Source organism: Mustela erminea, chromosome 6 (assembly GCF_009829155.1).
Source record: "Mustela erminea isolate mMusErm1 chromosome 6, mMusErm1.Pri, whole genome shotgun sequence".
Lineage (NCBI taxonomy): Eukaryota > Metazoa > Chordata > Mammalia > Carnivora > Mustelidae > Mustela > Mustela erminea.
Window position 1 is genome coordinate 33,759,801 of NC_045619.1, and position 18,763 is coordinate 33,778,563.

The window sequence follows — 18,763 nt, forward strand, 5'->3', positions numbered from 1 at the left end:
TACGTACTGTAATAATGACAAATACTATTAAAGTTTATCTACTGTTCAGTTAAACTTACTTAGTTAACTACCTAAACTTTTTTTAATTAAACTTTACCCTAAATACACTTATTTATATAGGAAAAGTAAGCACAATGGCTGAAGAGTTACCACATTTATTTCAAGTGATTTCTTATTTTGATTACTTTGTTCTTTCATATAAATTCATCTTATATATAGAAGGACATTTTTGTTTACCATTTTATATTTGTTATTCTTCAAAGATTTTTGTATTTCTATTTAGGTGTGAGCTGTTTTTTACAGTTTTATTTTCTTAATACAGGTATATGACAAAATTTTCTGTGATTTTTTTGAAATAAACAGAGTAGCTTACATAAACACATATAAATCATTTATATTTTCCACATTTCTACTAAAAATATCAAAATCTATTTTTGCAAAACAAGCTTTACTTGTAATTTAAAATTCATCAGAGATCCATTCTATTAGTTTCAGCCCTGTGTTTATGTCCACATGGAAATAGAAAAATAATATAGACAGAATCTCTCCTCAAATATCTCTTAGTTTATCTACTCAACTACTATTTTTTAAATTATAACATGTAAAAATGTTAACAATTTATCGTGAACTGAATAAATTACAAAACAATATTACAGTAGAGTTCTTTTAAATGGCAGAAAACAATCTGAAAAGACAGCAACTATGCAAGAAATTTTTTTAAAATCCCATTTATAACTGCATCAAAAAATAAAATAAAATTCCAAAGAATAAATTTAATCAAGGAGGTGAAAGATCTATATATTGAAAACTATAAGACACTAATGAAAGGAATTTATGAAGACAAATAATTGGAAAGACATTCTGTACTCATGAATTAAAAAATTAATATCACTAGAATGTCCATATCCAGAGCAATCCACAGGTCCAATGCAATCGCTTTCAAAATCCCAATGGCATTTTTCACAGAAATAGGACAAATAATTGTAATATTTATATGGAACCACAAAAGACCCTGAGTAGTCAATGCAATTTCAAGAAAAAAACAAAATTGGAGGTATCACACTCCCTGATTTCAAACTATACACCAAAGTATAGTAATCAAAACAATATGGTACTGGCATAAAAACAGACACATAGGTCAGGAAAACAGACTAAAGACCCCAGAAATAAACTAATTAGTTTATTGTCAATTAGTTTATTACAAAGAGGCCAAGAATTTAAATGGGGGAAAGAACAGTCTCTTCAATAATTAATATTGGGAAAATAGACAGCCACGTGCAAAAAATGAAGCTTGACCACTGTCTTACGACATACACAAAAATCAACTCAAAATGAATTGAAGACTTGAACATAAGACCTGAAACCATAAAGCTCAGAGAAGAAAACATAGGTGGTAAACTCCTTGACATGGGTCTTTGGATGATTTTCTAAAAATCTAACACCAAAAGAAAAAGCAACAAAAGCAAAATAAACAAGATAAAAGCTACTGCAGCAAAGGAAACCATGAACAAATTGAAAAGGCAACCTACTGAATGGGATAAAATATTTGCAAATCACATGTCTGATAAAGGTCTAATATCCAAAATTTATAAACAACTTCAACTCAATAGTGAAAATCCCATTTGATTAAAAAATGGGCAGAAGGTCTGAATAGACTTTTTTCCAAAGAAGACATACAGATGGCCAACAGGCACATGAAAAGATTCTCAACATCATTAGTCATCAGGGAAATGAAAATCAAAATCACTATGGGCTATCACTTCACATTTGTTAAAATACCTAGTCTCAAAAAGACAAGAAATTAACAAGTGTTGGCAAGAATATAGAGAGAAGAGAACCCTCTCACAACTGTTGGTGGGAAGGTAATCGGTGCAGCCATTATGGAAAATAGAGGGGGGGGTCCTCAAAAAATTAAAAATAGAACTACCTTATGGCCTACCATTTCCACTTTAGGATATTTAGTTAAAGAAAAAAATGCTCCTGACATGAAAATATATATTCATCCCCTTGGTTATTTGTTACAGCATTATTTGCAACAGTGAAAATATGTATACAACATAAATGACCACTGATGCGGGAATGGATAAAACAACTGTGGTAATTAGATGTACAATGTAATATTATTCAGCCATAAAAGAAAAGAATGAAACCTTGCCATGTGTGCGAACATGGATGGATCTCAAGGGCATTATGCTAAGTGGAGTAAGTTAGAAAAAAACAAATGTTAGGGGCACTGGGTGGCTCAGTCATTAAGCGTCTGCCTTAGGCTCAGGTCATGATCCCAGAGTCCTGGGATCCAGCTCCGCGTTGGGTTCCCTGCTTGGTGGAAAGCCTGCTTCTCTCTCTCCCACTCCCCCTGCTTGTGTTCCCTCTCTCGCTGTGTCTCTGTCAAATAAATAAATAAAATCTTGGGAAAAAAAAAAAAAGACAAATGCTATATTATCTCTCTTATGTGGAGTTTAGAAAAACCAAACAAACAAACCAAAACAAAACCCATATATGCAGAGAACAGATGGAAGATTATCAGAGAGAAAGGGGATAGGAGGACAAATTGGGTAATGGGGGTCAATTGTATAATGGCAGATGATAACTAGATGTACTATGGTGATCACTCGTAGTGTATATATACAAAAATCAAATGATGTACCCCTGAAAGAAATATAATGTATCGATTTCATCTCAAAAAAGAGAAATATTTCCAAACACAAACACACCAAAAGAGGGGGGGCTTAAAAAGTGGGTGAATCTTTATGATATGATATTATAAAATAATACTGTCTTAAGCCATTCCAAATACACACACATACAATAAAATGCATGAGAATAATAGCATATTAATTTGGGAGTGAGTAAATAAAGTTTCTAGGACCCTAAACTACTTTGAAAAAATACTAAATAAATTTATATTTAGTAAATCAGGAAGGCATGCCATATTTATAGTAAACAAAAAGAATAGTAAAATAATATGTTACTGGTAATAGAAAGGAAAAAAATAATTTAAAACCTCAACTAAACCAAAAAGAGGCAAGAAAAGAGAAAAAATAAAACAGGCAAAACAAATAGAATCAAATAGTAACATAATAGATTCAAACTCAAATATATTAATAATTGCACATAATTAAACTTAATTCATTATTAGAGATCAAAGGCTAGAAACGAAGCTAAAATTTGTCAGGCAACCCAGATAAAACAATAACAAAAGCAACACATTTTCACATTACATAAAGAAGCCAAAAATAGAACATATAGAAATACTGTAAGTAAAAGGATAGAAAAAGATATGTTACGGGCGCCTGGGTGGCTCAGTCATTAAGTGTCTGCCTTCGGCTGGGGTCATGATCTCGGGGTCCTGGGACCGAGTCCCGTATCAGGCTCCCTACTTGGCGGGATGCCTGCTTCTTCCTCTCCCACTCCCCCTGCCTGTGTTCCCTCTCCCTCTCTTGCTGTGTCTCTGTCAAGTAAATGAATAAATTCTTAAAAAAAAAAAAAAAAAAAAGATACGTATACACTAAAGTAGTGATTCTCAAAGTGTGGTCTAGAGACCAATCTCATACAGACACTTTTAAAGGTTCCATGGAGTCAAAACTATTTCATAATAATTCTAAGATGTTATTTGCCTTTTCACTCTCATTTGCTCAAGAGCTTATAGTGGTGTTTTCCAGAGGCTACATGAGGTGTGATATTGTAGCAAATTGAATGCAGAAGGAAATACGGAAATCCAGCTGTCTTGCGTTAAGCTAGACATTAAAGAGATTTGCAAATACGTGTAACAATAACCCTCTTCTCACTATATCTTTTAGGTAAAAACTACGTTTATTATTTAGAAAACTACTACTAATGGAAAAACTTTGTTATCATAAGCTCTGAATTACTAAATAAGAACAAATTTTTTCTCATTTTTTTTTTCTATACAGTAAATACTGACAGCATAAATGAAAGGTGTTTGAGGCAGGTACTCAATAATTTTTAGGAGCATAAAAGGATCCTGAGTCCAAAGGAAGCCTGGTTAGGGTAATATCAGACACAGAAGACTAAGGCAAAAAGCTTTACTACAGATGAAAAGGGACATTTAAAAGTGATAAAATAGGTCAATTCAAAAGAAATATATAACAATTTTAAATTTATATAAAACAAATAGCATGGCCTCAAAAATATATAAGCAAAAAAAAAAAAAGGGCTCTAAGAATAAAGATCTACAACCTACAATCATCTTGGGAGTCATGTATATAGCTTTTTTCTACCACTATGCTAATAACATGGTCAGTGGCACATGTTGATTACAGGCAGTATGGTATAATAAAAACACGAATAGGCTCTAAGGTAGACAATCCATGAATTTCAGGTCTATTCCAAAACTAGCTGTATGAATATAAACACATTACCTAACTTCTCTGAGTCTTTGGTCCTTTATTTGGAGTGAGGGTGATTGGGAGGATTAAAAATAGTATTTGAATGCAGCTTGTACAACACTTTCACATATTGGCTACTAAAAATTGTTTCCTAACAATTATCCTCAATGAAAAGTAGTTAATAACTGTTGTGACCAAATAAGACTTCAAAGACAAATATTTGAGCTGAACTTTGAAGAAGAAATAGGATATTAATACACACTTTCAAAAAAGTCTATATACAATTGATTAAACAGTAATTTGATCCAGTCAATGCATTTGGCTCAAAAGGGGGAATCTAGATGGGAAGGAAGTTAGAATAAGTTGCCCTTTCCTCCTTTAATCTTACAAGTTCTTTGCTATCAAATGAAGGAAAAATAACCGAGCAAAATAGACTTAGAGCAAGCCTTACCTTAGAATACCATTACTTTCTCAACATCTCAAAGAAAATGATTCTCTCCCAGTCAACATTTCTATTTTGTCCATTCCCCATCCCAAACAAAACAAAACAGTAGCCACAAAAATATTCAAGAGCTTCTTGCAAATTATGTAAATATAAAAAATATAAAGTATCACTTAAATATTGAGCCCACTGCTTCAATATATTCTTTATTAACTCTTTAAAAGTTTCCTACATCCCACAAAATAGAACTGAAGCCAAGTGTGTTTATCCCTCAAAGGGCCCTTGCCCATGGCAAAATTAGCATTTGGCTATACTTGCTACAAATATCTATTTCAAAGAATTCCTCCCACAGAAATGAGCCAATGGTCTAATAAAACATTCCTGTCACAGTGGGGGGAAAACCTCTCCTGAAAGGAACAGCAAAACTAAAAATGTTAAATTAGGCTGGAGGTTTTCACTAAATAAGTGTTTGGGAAAGGTCTACCTCCTTTAGCTACTCAATGATTGCTATGTTTGACAGTTACATACAAATATGCTGAGCTGCTCTTAAGATTTTTAATTTCAATGCAAAAGTTCCTCAGAATCATACATGTCGTGTGGAAACAGGAATGGCGAAACAGGAATCAGAAAACTTGGATTCTAGCTCCACCTCTGGTAGGAGTTTGAGGAAAATTATGTGAGTCTATTTTTTCATCTGTAAACTTAAGAAGCCTAAATTGGCAGATCTGTAAAATCCCTTTCAGCTTTGTACTGGGCATTGTTGCATTTCAAAACTGAAGAGTAAGCTAGCACCATCTAGTGGAATACAAGAAATTCACTAAGTATACAGCCGTGAAAAGCATTGCTACAAGAAAATATCCAGAGCTTTATTTTATTTTACTTCATTATTTTTTTTCTACTGTTCCAAAGACAACATTGGGTAACAAGAATTAATCCAAGAAGATTTCCCCTATGAGTCAAAACAGTAATTAACCTTATGTGGAAAAGTTGCATTATTTCAGTATCTTTCATACTTTTATTAGTGTCACTTTTCCAGAAAATGGTATTATCTGAAAATAAAGCATCGGGGGAAAAAAGTCTCCTAATCCTTCTACCTATTTATAATAGTTTTTAGGAATGTATCACCTGAAATTTATAAATTAACAAATTAATTGCTGGCATTAAAGAAACATGTTTTTCCAGATAAAAGTTTTCTTCACGTAGCAGAGATAGAAGCTTCATGAATGAGAAGATAAAAAATAATTATTTGTTCTTAGGGCACCTGGGTGGCTCAGTGGGTTAAAGCCTCTCTGCTCGACGGGGAGCCTGCTTCCTCCTCTCTCTCTGCCTATCTCTTTTGCCTACTAGTAATCTCTGTCTGTCAAATAAATAAATAAATAAATCTTTTAAAAAAATAATAATTATTTGTTCTTACACATTAATCATACTTATTTTTGTTTTTACTCAATAGTCAATAAATGAAATATAGCAATTTATTCCGATTCTCTTTTCTTTATATAAATATCATTAGATAATCTTGGTGAAAGTCAGGATATTCATTTGTTTTTTTTATTGCTGCATCCTCAGCAATATTCTAGTACTGTGTTCTAGTGACTGGAAAAGTGCTTATACATAGTAGGTACTCAATAAATTTTTTCATTATCAAATTTATTAATCAATAAACCTTAAAATTTTTACTTATTTCAGCATAAAGAGTTTTAATATGCTCTAATAAAATAGTAATAATCTTAAATGTTAAATGCATATTTATTGCAGAGGCAGTGGAATGAGGCAATTAAAAAATAAGATACTAGGAATAGACTTGAGTTTCAAATCCTGACTCTATCATTTACTAACTATATGATCTTAGATAATTTATTTAACCTCTCTGTGCCTCAATTATCCCACACCTCCCTGGGGTGTGGGAGAAGCATTTAATAGTAACTAACTCATTGCAGTTATATGAAAAGCAAATGAATTAAATGTATAAAGCACATAAATATATGGTGGTTAAAAAAGTAATCTATTACTATATTTATCATGTTAAGTTGTATTTTTTCTATAAATAAGATTCATAAAACAATTTCATCATATGGCATGAATTTTTTCAAATTAATTCACTTTCATGTTTCTCTTAGAAAGTCAATAAAATCCAACATAAAAACAGGAAAAAAAACAAAAAAACTAGATTATAAGTTATAAATCACCTATTTTTCATTTGTTTTGGCTATTTGTTAAAAAACTAAGTCAAAAAATACTATCTCAAAATATGAAAAACTTCTCACAGATATTCAACATCCATTCAAGGTATGTTTTTCCATATTATTTTGGAAAACAAAATGTCTTACCAATTTTACCTGAAATTTACTTATAGGAAATTTCAGGCAAAAAAAAGCATGAAATATCATAATGATATCATAATCTTGAAATTTAAACTGCAAATCACCCAAATTAAATTGAGTTACAAAAGACAGTACAGGAAAAAAAACATTCCAGAGGAAAAAAATAAATAAAACATTTTAGATTAATAAAAAGTATGAAGAAATCTGTTGTCTTATTAAAATAAATCATCAACTAAAGTGAGCTTAATAAATTAAAATTAAGCAAATATTTTGACATTCAAAATATGTAATAACTCCAGATCAAATAAAAATATTCTATAATCAAAAATATGCTATGCAATTAGAACCAATTATAGAAAATAATATTAAAATGTTATACAGTAGTCTTTAAATTAGCCAGAGCACACAATACGCTTAAACATTAAATCAAACATACTTAATTTTTGTTAAATTAAAGATACATAATTAACTTTACATAAATTTCAATTTATAAAATTATATTTTAAGTCATTACTTTTAAAAAAGTATATTTTACATTGCGTTTCTATTTCTGTAATTAGGCAGTTTCATTAGAACAGAAAACATTTAGCATAAATAATTTCAAATGAATTGCCTTAAACAAACTGACAGTTCCTATTCTCATTCACTTAAATGCAATGAAATTCAAATAAAAATGTGTATTCATTAATACACAATTCATTAATATCTTTCTAATAAAAAGAGTAATTAAAATTAATCTTACATATTAAGTACTGCAATAATTACAGCCTAGTAAGAATTAGGAACAAATTAAACTTGAAACTACAAATGCAGAATACATGGTGTTGCTTCCAATTTTATTTCACCTCCTTAAGAAATATTATAGCATGGAATAGTAACCTATTAACTTATAAACACAAATCTATCTTTGTGTCCCTTCATAAGAGTTCTTAGCATCAATACATCATTGAAAGACAAAATCTATGCTTTTCCCTTAGCTCAACCAGAATCTCTGTAAGCAGTTCCTGAAGATGAAAAACAGACTCCAAACAGTCTTCAGAAAATCTACTTTTTCATGTATACTCTTCTCGCACTCAATAAATACAGTGTTTTCATTGTACCCAACAGACAGCAAAGATGTCTTTTACCTTGTTTGCTCTGTACTACATAAAGATATCTCAAGTACATCAATTAATACTATGGCAGTTTCCACATAAATCTTGCAGATATCCTATCCCAGGAAATCCACTGGTTACAAGAAATCCCATGCAGCCCTGCTGGCAATGAAAATGAAGTGAATGGGAGTCAAAGCATTTCTTCTCACAAACAGCCTTTTTCTTTTTTTTAAGCTTGCTTCAGTGTGTGCCAATATAGCAACATACATTATCAATGCACTTGTCTTTATTCCAACAACAACAAATTTATTTCTGTCTTTTAAACTGAAATTTTAAAATTAAAAAATTGTATCAGAAGTATCACTATTTCCATAGAGGAGAAAATATGAGTAGACCCAAAGCAAGCAGCACAGACACACTGGCAAATAAACACATGGAGGAGTATTATACATTTTATTTTCAAAAGTGTGCCTTGAAATGTCTGTAAAGGTTTGCTTTGTGAAAACAACTGTATTTTTTCCCATATCAAAAAAAAAAAAAATCAGAGATGAGGTGACTGCCTTGATCCAACTTTCTCCATACATCCTCTAGAAATTCATAAAAAACAACAAGTAAATAAAAATATCCCAATCTATCTTTCCAGTGTAAATGGGAGATGAAGAAATTACAACCTGAATTTTTTCTAAGTGGGGTAGTAAGTATCTGTAACCAACATAATCCAGGCTAAATCTACACTGCTACAGAGGGAATACTATGGAAACTGGCCAGATATGTAAGAAAGGGGATGCTCCAGTGGTGGAAGAACCCATGTATTATCAACAAGGCCTCCTTCCAGAAACGGAGCATCATCCCAAGTGGAATAACAGTACTAACACTCAGGATATACGTTGAATTTCAAGTGTAAATAGCCATGCTCTAACAAAAACGTTTAAGACTGGATCAAAAAATAAAACCCAAATCTATGCTGTGTATAAGTACACAAAGTGTCTCTAAAGTTTTGTGGGGTTTTTTAATGACCAAGTAGACAAATACAAATAAAAAGAAAATGTCAGGCAAGGTAGAATTTAGTCTCAAAACTAAAAGAGACAAAGAAGGAAACATAAATATCAAGACTAAAATTCATAATAAAGATAACACAGTTAAGAATATCTACAAAACAGCATGGAGTAACACTCAAAAAATGGAAACCAAAGGATATACAAAAAGAAATACACTAATTAATAATAAATATATTTATACTAGCTCAACTCAGTCTATAGTGGTTCAAGTAGATATAGAAGATCTAAAACAAATGATCAGCAAGCTAGATCATAAAGATAAAATATAAACTCTATATTCCAATTAGAAACACAATGACCTCTTTTCACGTGCACATTAAACATTCCTGAAAATTGACCACATATTAGAAAATCAAATTAAGTTCCAAAAAGTAGAAATGGCACAAAGATAGTTCTCTCACTATATATAATGCAATAAAACTAAACAGAATAACAGCAACAACACAAAATGGTTTTACCATATAGAAATTTTAAATCTTAGCTAAAAGGCAAAATATGTCATAAAATTGTAGAACTGACTAAAACAGAGAAATTACAGACCAAGCAGTGCTCACAGAAAAAATTATAGACTGAAGTATTTATGTTAACAAGAGTGAAAAGAATAAAAATAAAAAAGAATTAATCATTTAACTCAGAAATAGAAGGAATAAAATAATAGAAGAAAGGTGGAAGGAACTGATATTAATGTGTATTAGTGGTAGGAGTGCAAAATTGTATAACCCATAAAGTGTGGATGGCACTATTTTCCTAAATTACAGATGTCCTTTGCACCAGCAATATACATCGCAGAAAATTTATCAAGATATAACTGGTAAAGTATAAAATGATATAAGTATCAGATTAGTTATTATGGCAAATGTGGAAGACTGGAAACCATCAGTGTCAATCAAACAGAAACCAATGGAATAAAACCTAATCAATCTACAAAATTGAAGACTATGAAACCATGGAAAAAGAATGCTCTGAACTCCGTAACACGTTGGTAAGTGAAAGCAAGATAAAGAACAGTACTTAAAATATTCTATATTTTAATCCTAGAATTAGGATTAATATACACACATATATCTCTTGGATATATATGTGTATATATGCATATTTAAATGTACATACATACACATATTAAATGCATACAGATGTTATATGTGCTTATGTACAAAAACATCTATACATAAAAATATATTGGAGAACAGAGTAAAAAGGACAGGGATAAAAGATCAATCTCTTCGAGTATGCCTTTTTAAATGTAGTTTGGCTTTAAAACATATTTGGGGACACCTGGGTAGCTCAGTTGGTTAAACGGCTGCCTTCAGCTCAGGTCATGATCCCAGGGTTCTGCGATCGAGTCCCACATCGGGCTCCTTGCTCGGCGGGGAGCCTTCTTCTCCCTCTGCCTCTGCCTGCCTCTCTGTCTGCCTGTGCTCGCTCGCTCTCTCTCCCTCTATCTCTGGCAAATAAATAAATAAAATCTTTAAAAAAATTAAAAAACAAAAAAACATGTATTTGTTTTATACATCAAACATAAAATTAAATCAAATGAGAAAAGTGAACTTATTCCTGCTACCCCATCTACTCCCATCCCACTCCCTGAAATTTCAGTCCAGACCGTATTTCCTAATGATTTTAGGATGAGGAGGTGGAAAAAATAGTACATTTTAGGTGTCCAAAATTTAAATTATTAGTATTGTACCATAAAAAATTTTTATCTAGTTTCTGACTTTTTAGCAATCCTTCATTATTCATTAACCATTATTTAAGCCCCTATCAATTCCCTTCAGAATCTCACAAGTTTAAATTAAAAAAAAAAAAATAAAACAAAAACAAAAAATAAAACAGAATTTTAAGGCAGGTAGTAAAAAATACAATGATATTTTTATTTCAGAATTATCACACTGCTAACAGTATAGAATTAAGTTCTTCCTTTCAGTAGAAAGAAGAGGGAAGTTGGGTAGAAAAAAGTGAAAGCATGAACAGAATACTTTCACAAAATTTGACGTGAAGGGTAAGAGAGATGAGGCAATGGTAGAAATAAGTGGCAAAAGGAACTGTTTGACAAATGACAGGTGATAAAAGATACAGTATCAGAGGACACTGACAATTATATTTATAAACAATAGAAGGACTGGCCTTAAGAAGGCATTCTCATTGCTGAACCATATGGACTATAAAGTATGAGGGTGGAAACAAATAGATAAATAGGGATACAGATATACAGCTGGAGAGATGAAAAAGATTAGGGAGATTCAAACCGATGGATTTCTTTCATGTGATGGTTGTCTTACCTAAAAAAAGGCAAGGTTAGGACAAGTGGTGTGGAAAGCAAGGAAGGGGGTAATGACAGGGATTTTTAGGGAACAGTTATGGCAGTTGCTAAGTGCAGAAAGCATAGAATCCATAAAAAATATGATGGTACTGATCCAGGGTACATTATTCTCCAGTAGAGCTCAGATCACCACTAGGACGGGGCGCCTGGGTGGCTCAGTGGATTAAAGCCTCTGCCTTCGGCTCAGGTCATGATCCCAGGGTCCTAGGATTGAGCCCCCCCATTGGGTTCTCTGCTCTGCAGGGAGCCTACTCCTCCCCTCTCTTTCTCTGCCTACCTCTCTGCCTACTTGTGATCTGTCAAATAAATAAATAAAATCTTAAAAAAAAAAAAAAAGGAATATGTAAGTGAATATACTAATTTAAGGAGCCACTGATAACTAGCCATTTGCCACTGGTGGGAGCATATTTCCTTTATATATTAAAAATATTCTTATTATTTGGATAAAAGATTAAGTGTGGCATAAATAAAACTTAAAAATTAGTAATGGTGGCCTATTCTTTTTTTTTCTTTTAAGATTTTATGGTGGCCTATTCTTGAAAAGGAATAAATGAAACAATATGTAATCATGAGAAATAAATGTCAATAAATTCAAATTCCCTTGTTCTTACCAATTCGAGTGATTTTATTATGTGAGAGTTCAAGATTCTGGATATTAGTGCAGCCATCCAAACCATGAAAAGAAGTCAGTTGATTTTTATTAAGAAGAACAACACAGAGATTGTCCAAATTTTCACAATTGATAGTCTCAATATGATTTTCCTAAAACAAAGAAAAATGTAATTAATTTTAGTTCAATGGCTTATTAGTGGAACATTTAAAGCTTACAAAAAGAGGAAGAATGAGATATGATCTCCAAGTAAATAACTGAATCTCTGACTTTTACGATAAACATACAGAATGTTATATTATCTAGATGAAAATATTAAGTGACCTAATAAATAATTAATTGATTTTATATTTATTAATCTTTGAAAATACAGAGAATCATAGTAAAATATTTCAAGCAATCTAAATGAACAAAAATGAACACTAGGTCATGGTTCCTTTAAAACTGTTAAAGAAACCAAACATTGAAAAAGTTGGTATCTCCCTACTTCCCCCTTCTCAGTCCCTTTTGCTCCCTTTCTCTCCAAAGAACACCAATATTGTGTTAGATATGTATCTCATGTACAGGTTTATACTTTTATTGCACATACATATCTCTGCAATATATAATGTTGGTTTCAGTGTCAAGATCATGTGTCTAGGATGTAACAACAATTTTACTTTTTAAGACCTCAGAAAAATAAATGGGCTTTTTAAGAATCTTAAGCGTGTAGTCCCACCGCATCCCTTTCAAATATATTTATAAGCATAGCCTTTGTCTAATGGAGGAAACTTAATAAGAAGCATAAGAAATCCACAAAGTTTTCAAAGAAAATCACATTGGTGATTTTCACTTTGTGAAGTGAGAAGAATGTAAGTCAAATGAAAAGAAGCTTCTAGCCTACCACCCACACCCCTTCTTCTATGGGAAAGAAACAGGCTCAGGAAACTTCTCAGCTGCGACTAGCACGTCTTGTGGAAAAAGAAGTATGCCTTGAGAAGGTCAAAACCCCAGTGGGCAGAACCAGGGGTCATAGAAAACCATCTTCATTGAGCAGAACCAAGTCCTTATTAAGGAAATGAGGATATGTGCTCAGCTATGGAATAGGGGAACATATGGGCTTCTTGTTTTCTTTCATTTTGAATGGAATAGCTATTGTAATTAATCAAACCTATCTCACCACTGTATGTGAGTGTGGGAAGGGGGGACGGGGAGAAGAGAAGATACTTTTCATGTATCTCACAGATCTCTGAGTTGAAAGAGGTCTACCTGAGCAAATCACTTCCACCTGGATCTGATATAGATGAGAAAATTTTGTGCTTCAAGTCTAAGTCTGAGGCCACAAGATTGATGACATTTAGGGGTCTCTTGGACATGAGTGTATTTTGAATGTGGGACGGACGTGACTCCTTAGGATCAAGGGTAGACTGTGGTAGACTGTTACTTTGCCCCAATAAACTTCACATCCCAACATTCACAAATCCACCCAGCTCCCCTCCCATACAGATTTAGGTTTGGCCAATAGAACATTAGCTAGTGTAATGCCAACAGATGCCTGAAAAACACCTGCATATTGGAGCTTGTCTTTTTTGGAATGCTCAGTCTTGCGATTGGGCCACTCTATAGAAAAGCCCCAAAATGAAAGAGACAGAAACACAGATACACAGAGAAAGAGAGAAGAAAAGAAAGAGAAATTGAAATTCTAACCTCCCAAGACACCAGACAAGGCATTTTGGACATTTCCAGCCCCCACTCCAAATTACATAAATGACCCAGGCAACAAGACAAAAATCAGAAGAAATACCCAGACAAGCCTGGCCTCAATTCATGGCTGGCCCACAGAACCATGAGTAAATAAAATGGTTGTTGTGATAATTTACTATAATAAAATAGAAAATGGATTTATGTTTATATTTCAGCAATGACAATTTTGAAGAAATAGTTACTATATAAACAATAACCGATAACTTAGGTTCTAAAGATGTCAAGGATCAAACAAAAAGTAATAAAAACAATAACTGTATCATCTGCAAATAGAGATAAGTGATTTTCAGGCCATACTTCCTAATCTTCTTTCCTCAACGGTTCTCACAAATTTTGTTTTCAATTTTATTATAGGATAAATAATGAGGAGAACAGAGGACATACCTGGGCATCAATGTGCTTCAGTTTTTTGCAGTTACTCAGGCTGTGCAAAGAAATTAATCCACAGCGTCGAAGAGACAAAAACTGAAGATTTGGACACTCTGCTAGTGTGGAGAGACTACAACCTGGCAAATCTTGAAATGTAACTGTTGTAACCTAGAGAATTCAAGAAAATTGGATTACATAACCTCATCTAACAATAATGAATATAAACTATATCAGCCCTGCAAACTTCCTTTTTAAAAATTCATTAAGGGATGCCTGGGTGGCTCGGTTGGTTAAGCGTCTGCCTTTGACTCAGTTCATGATCCCAGCATTGTGGGATCAAGTCCCACATCAGTTTCCTTTCTCAGGTTGCAGCCTGCTTCTCCCTCTCCCTCTGCCTGCCACTCTACCTTGTGGAGTGCTCTCTCTCTGTGTCAAATAAATAAATATTTATTTTAAAAAGTCATCAAAAAAAACTAATGATATATATCAAAATTGCATTTGTTAACAATTCACTTTCAATTAAGCTATCTGGTTCTCCTTTATTCCTCACATAGAAAGGCAAAATAATGCAATCATCCATGACCAACTCAAGTTCAAAAGTCATATGCATAGAAGCAATAATAAAATCATCTATTAGCTCATTCGCTGATATTTCACCAAATTCACTTTCTGTGTGAATTATTTTGGCACTATTTTCAAGATTGTACTACACAAATGTGTACTACACAAATGCTTATTGTACCAAACAAATGCTTGATACTATCAAACACAGGATACTGTGTTTGACAGTATCCTAGGGATACCTGGGTAGAAATAGTAACAGGAGCCACAATATGTCAGGGGATAGATTCTGTGTCCAACCTGCCATGATTCAATTAAAATGACTCAACTACCTTCCAAAAACAAAGAAAGTCTGAGAAATTATAGGACCTGTAATAAATAGCACCATGCAATAATAATTAAACCATGTTATAAAAATAGCTTTCTATTACAAGTTCACTGGTATGAATCATTCCTTACTGGCACGAATCATTCCTTACTGTTGAATAATGTAATATACTCAGAGCAGATAGCATCTCTGATGTAACATAGCATGAATGGCATTTTTTCTGGTATTTTCAAACATTTTGAAGACCATATTATGAAATTTCTTATTACTGAAATATCCCTATGGACTCAGTAATTCACAAAGGTTTTTCTTAAAGAATTTTTCTGTCATCTTGGTTTTAGTCTTTTTAACTAAAGAAAATTCAGTATCAAAGAATGTACTCAACTTTATGGTATATATACCAAGAACTACACTTATAGTGGCACAGGAATATGTCAGATAATGGGAATATTTCCGTATTACTGAAAAGCACTCTTCTTATTAAACTCAAGAGCTCTCACATAAAGAAAATGGCAGAGAAATAAGTATAGCATGTTGGTTCTTCACTATAATTAAGTACATGAATGGAAATAACTATATATGTTAAATTTTTTATAGTAAGAATTATTTTATATTGTCATATCAAAAATCCTAAGGCCAGGTTTCTCATGTACTGAAAAACAACTTTAACATTATTAGCTTTATAGGAAGAGTCTAGTATATATCATACTGAATCAGAAATTTTAAAAATGTACTATTGTAATTTAAAGCATTATTGCTTCAGAAAAAGCTATAAGAGTCTTAAGAACAGTAACCCCTCTTCATTCGGAACATTTCCTGCGCATTAAATTAAACTAAAAGTTTTAAATTTACGTATTTATGTAAGTGAATGGGAAGACCATATGTTCGTGGAGATATAAAGAAGGGATTAAGTCCACTCCTTGCTTTGAATAGCTAAAGTTACAAACAGTATTTTTCAAACTTCAGGTGAATAAGTTTCTCATTTCATAATTATTTCAGGAATATCTCAGTTACTCATAGTCTAAAATGACTTTTGAAACAAATTTATATTTTATGGCTTTTTCAGAAAGAAAAATATTCATCCATTTGTGGGGGAGAAAAAAAAACAACCCTGCTGTGTATTACCCATTTTATTTGTCCACAAAGAGAACTTACAAATTCTGTAACTGGGAAGCTAGCTGTATACTAACAAGTAAACACACAATTTAGAACTAAGCATTTAAAAACCAAAAACTCCACAACTGTAGTTTTATAGTAACAAATGGTTCTCTACCTTCTTATTTATATTATTCTGCCTGACATAATCATACACTGCTTAAAATCACCTACGGAAATGGTTAGATTCCAGTTTTTATGGTGGTAATTTCTCTAGTTAGTTTAATTACAGTACAGGAGTGACAACTGTTGCAGAGTCCTTATTAATGGTATCTACTTTTGAATATAAGGTATTTCATAATATTTCCTCCTCCCTTTTATGGAAGATTTTTAAAATTTCCTTATGATATAGTAATTTTTTTTAATATTTTATTTATTTATATGACAGACAGAGATCACAAGTAGGCAGAGAGGCAGGCAGAGAAAGGAAGGGAAGCAGGCTCCCTGCTGAGCAGAGAGCCCAATGCGGGGCTTAATCCCAGAACCCTGAGATCATGACCTGAGCCAAAGGCAGAGGCTTTAACCCACTGAGCCACCCAGGCACCCCAACGATAATAATCTATCCTATCTTAGGTTTTTCCAAACATATGAGATATCAAAATAAATTTTTATATTAATTATTTGTTGATATATGCATGGCAATAATCATATAAATAATGGCTTTATGCTCCAAATAGTAAGGTCAATATAGAATTAGTACTTACAGGTGTTCATCACTGCATGGTCTATTGAAAAAGAGCAACTGGAGCATAGTGGATGTTCACTAAATGTTTCAGAAATAAATGAATAATAAACTGCCCTATGGCAAAACTAAAATACAGCATTCATAGTTTCTTTCCTTAAGAAAGGGTAATATAAAAATATTTCAAAAACTAGTATTTTCGGGTTCTCATAACTTAAACTATTCTACCTACAGAACTTATGGCTCATTCATTTTATCTTAATAAAAGATAATACATCAATTTATTACTTAATCATCCATATTTCCTTAAATCCTTAACAGATCATGGTCCATAAAATGACCAAAAATAGCTATTTAATTTTAGAGATTTCACTTTCAATTATTCTTGAGTTCGATGCAAGGAGTGCCAGTCATTTATGGTAGACTATAATACAAAAATAGTGAAAGCAATAACTCTTGGTTTTTCTTTTTGCAGAACATCTGTTCAGAGATAAAATTTTAAGTCGCTTCAATCTAAAGAAATAACATTTAAAAAATCAGCTGCAAGAGACTAAATCTGAGGTATGATAACCTGATTAAATGAAGCAGAATCTAACTTCTAGTAGCTCATGTACCAATACAACACCAGTTTATTAGAATTTGCCTTGTATAAAATGTGAGACATTCAGATCTAAAAGCTAGTAACAGCTAAAATGTTATTCTTCATGTCATGCTATAAATAGCCATATAAAAATATCCCTTAAATTCAGCACCCTCTCTTTATGATTACTTAAATCAAGTAATCATTACTAGCAAGACACCAAAAATAAAAGAAAAATAAATTAGAACACTAAAACTAGAAAACAATATATATATTAGTTGTGTATAATCTCTGCCTGAGATCCAAGTTTGATAATGACTATTACATATACTAGGAGCCCTAGACTATATTCTTCGTATATGTTATTTTATTTATTTATTTTTTAAAGATTTTATTTATTTATTTGTCAGAGAGAGAGAGAGAAAGAGAGCACAAGCAGGCAGAGCGCCAGGCAGAAGCAGAGAGAGAAGCAGGCTCCCCTCTGAGCAAGGAGCCCGATGCGGGACTTGATCCCAAGACACTGGGATCTTGACCTGAGCCAAAGGCAGCGGCTTAACCCACTGAGCCACCCAGGCATCCCCATATATGTTATTTTAAAATTCAACAATCCTATCCAATAGATATTGCTTTTCCCAGTTTATAGAAGACAAAACAGAGGCTCAAAAAGGTCAAGCACCTTGCCCAACGTGACACAACCAATAAATGGCAGAAATAAAATCAGGACATTGATCTTACTTAACAGAGGGCTTATTAGTACTTTATTGAATTATACTCAAATAATTTTTACATTAATTCCCTTTTTAATTAATATACTCTATCTAAATTGTGAAGCTAGCAGTAATACAGAGATAAGATTAAGATTCAGTCAGATTATTTATTCATCCCCTTGTCCATCTTCCCACTTAACGACCCCAGTCAAGTAACGAAAACCACTATTGTCTAACAAATTGTAAAGAAACATAGACAAGAGTCTGAATTTCATGTGCTGAAAGCTGAAAGTGAGAAATTAATATAAGCAAAATAAATTCATCACTGGGTGAAATTCTAGAAGAGTAAACTTTTCTAAAGGTCTTCTCTAGAAGGACCTTCCAAAGATGGCAGTGGGTGATCAAGGTATGGATAAAGATGTGAAGCCTTAGCAAATCAAAGTA

General features: G+C 32.5%; 1 protein-coding gene across 5 annotated transcripts in view; it reads right to left on the bottom strand.

Annotated features, from left to right (window-relative positions):
• The window catches only part of LRRIQ1 (leucine rich repeats and IQ motif containing 1), a 219,311-nt gene that overhangs the window by 167,744 nt on the left and 32,804 nt on the right, over positions 1-18,763 (bottom strand). For all 5 annotated transcript variants that reach the window (XM_032346855.1, XM_032346857.1, XM_032346852.1 and 2 more), the window contains 2 exons: positions 14,322-14,474; positions 12,196-12,346 (listed from right to left, as the gene is read on the bottom strand). In XM_032346855.1, coding sequence (XP_032202746.1) covers positions 12,196-12,346; positions 14,322-14,474 — 304 coding nt within the window. The remainder of the gene's footprint in view (positions 1-12,195; positions 12,347-14,321; positions 14,475-18,763) is intronic.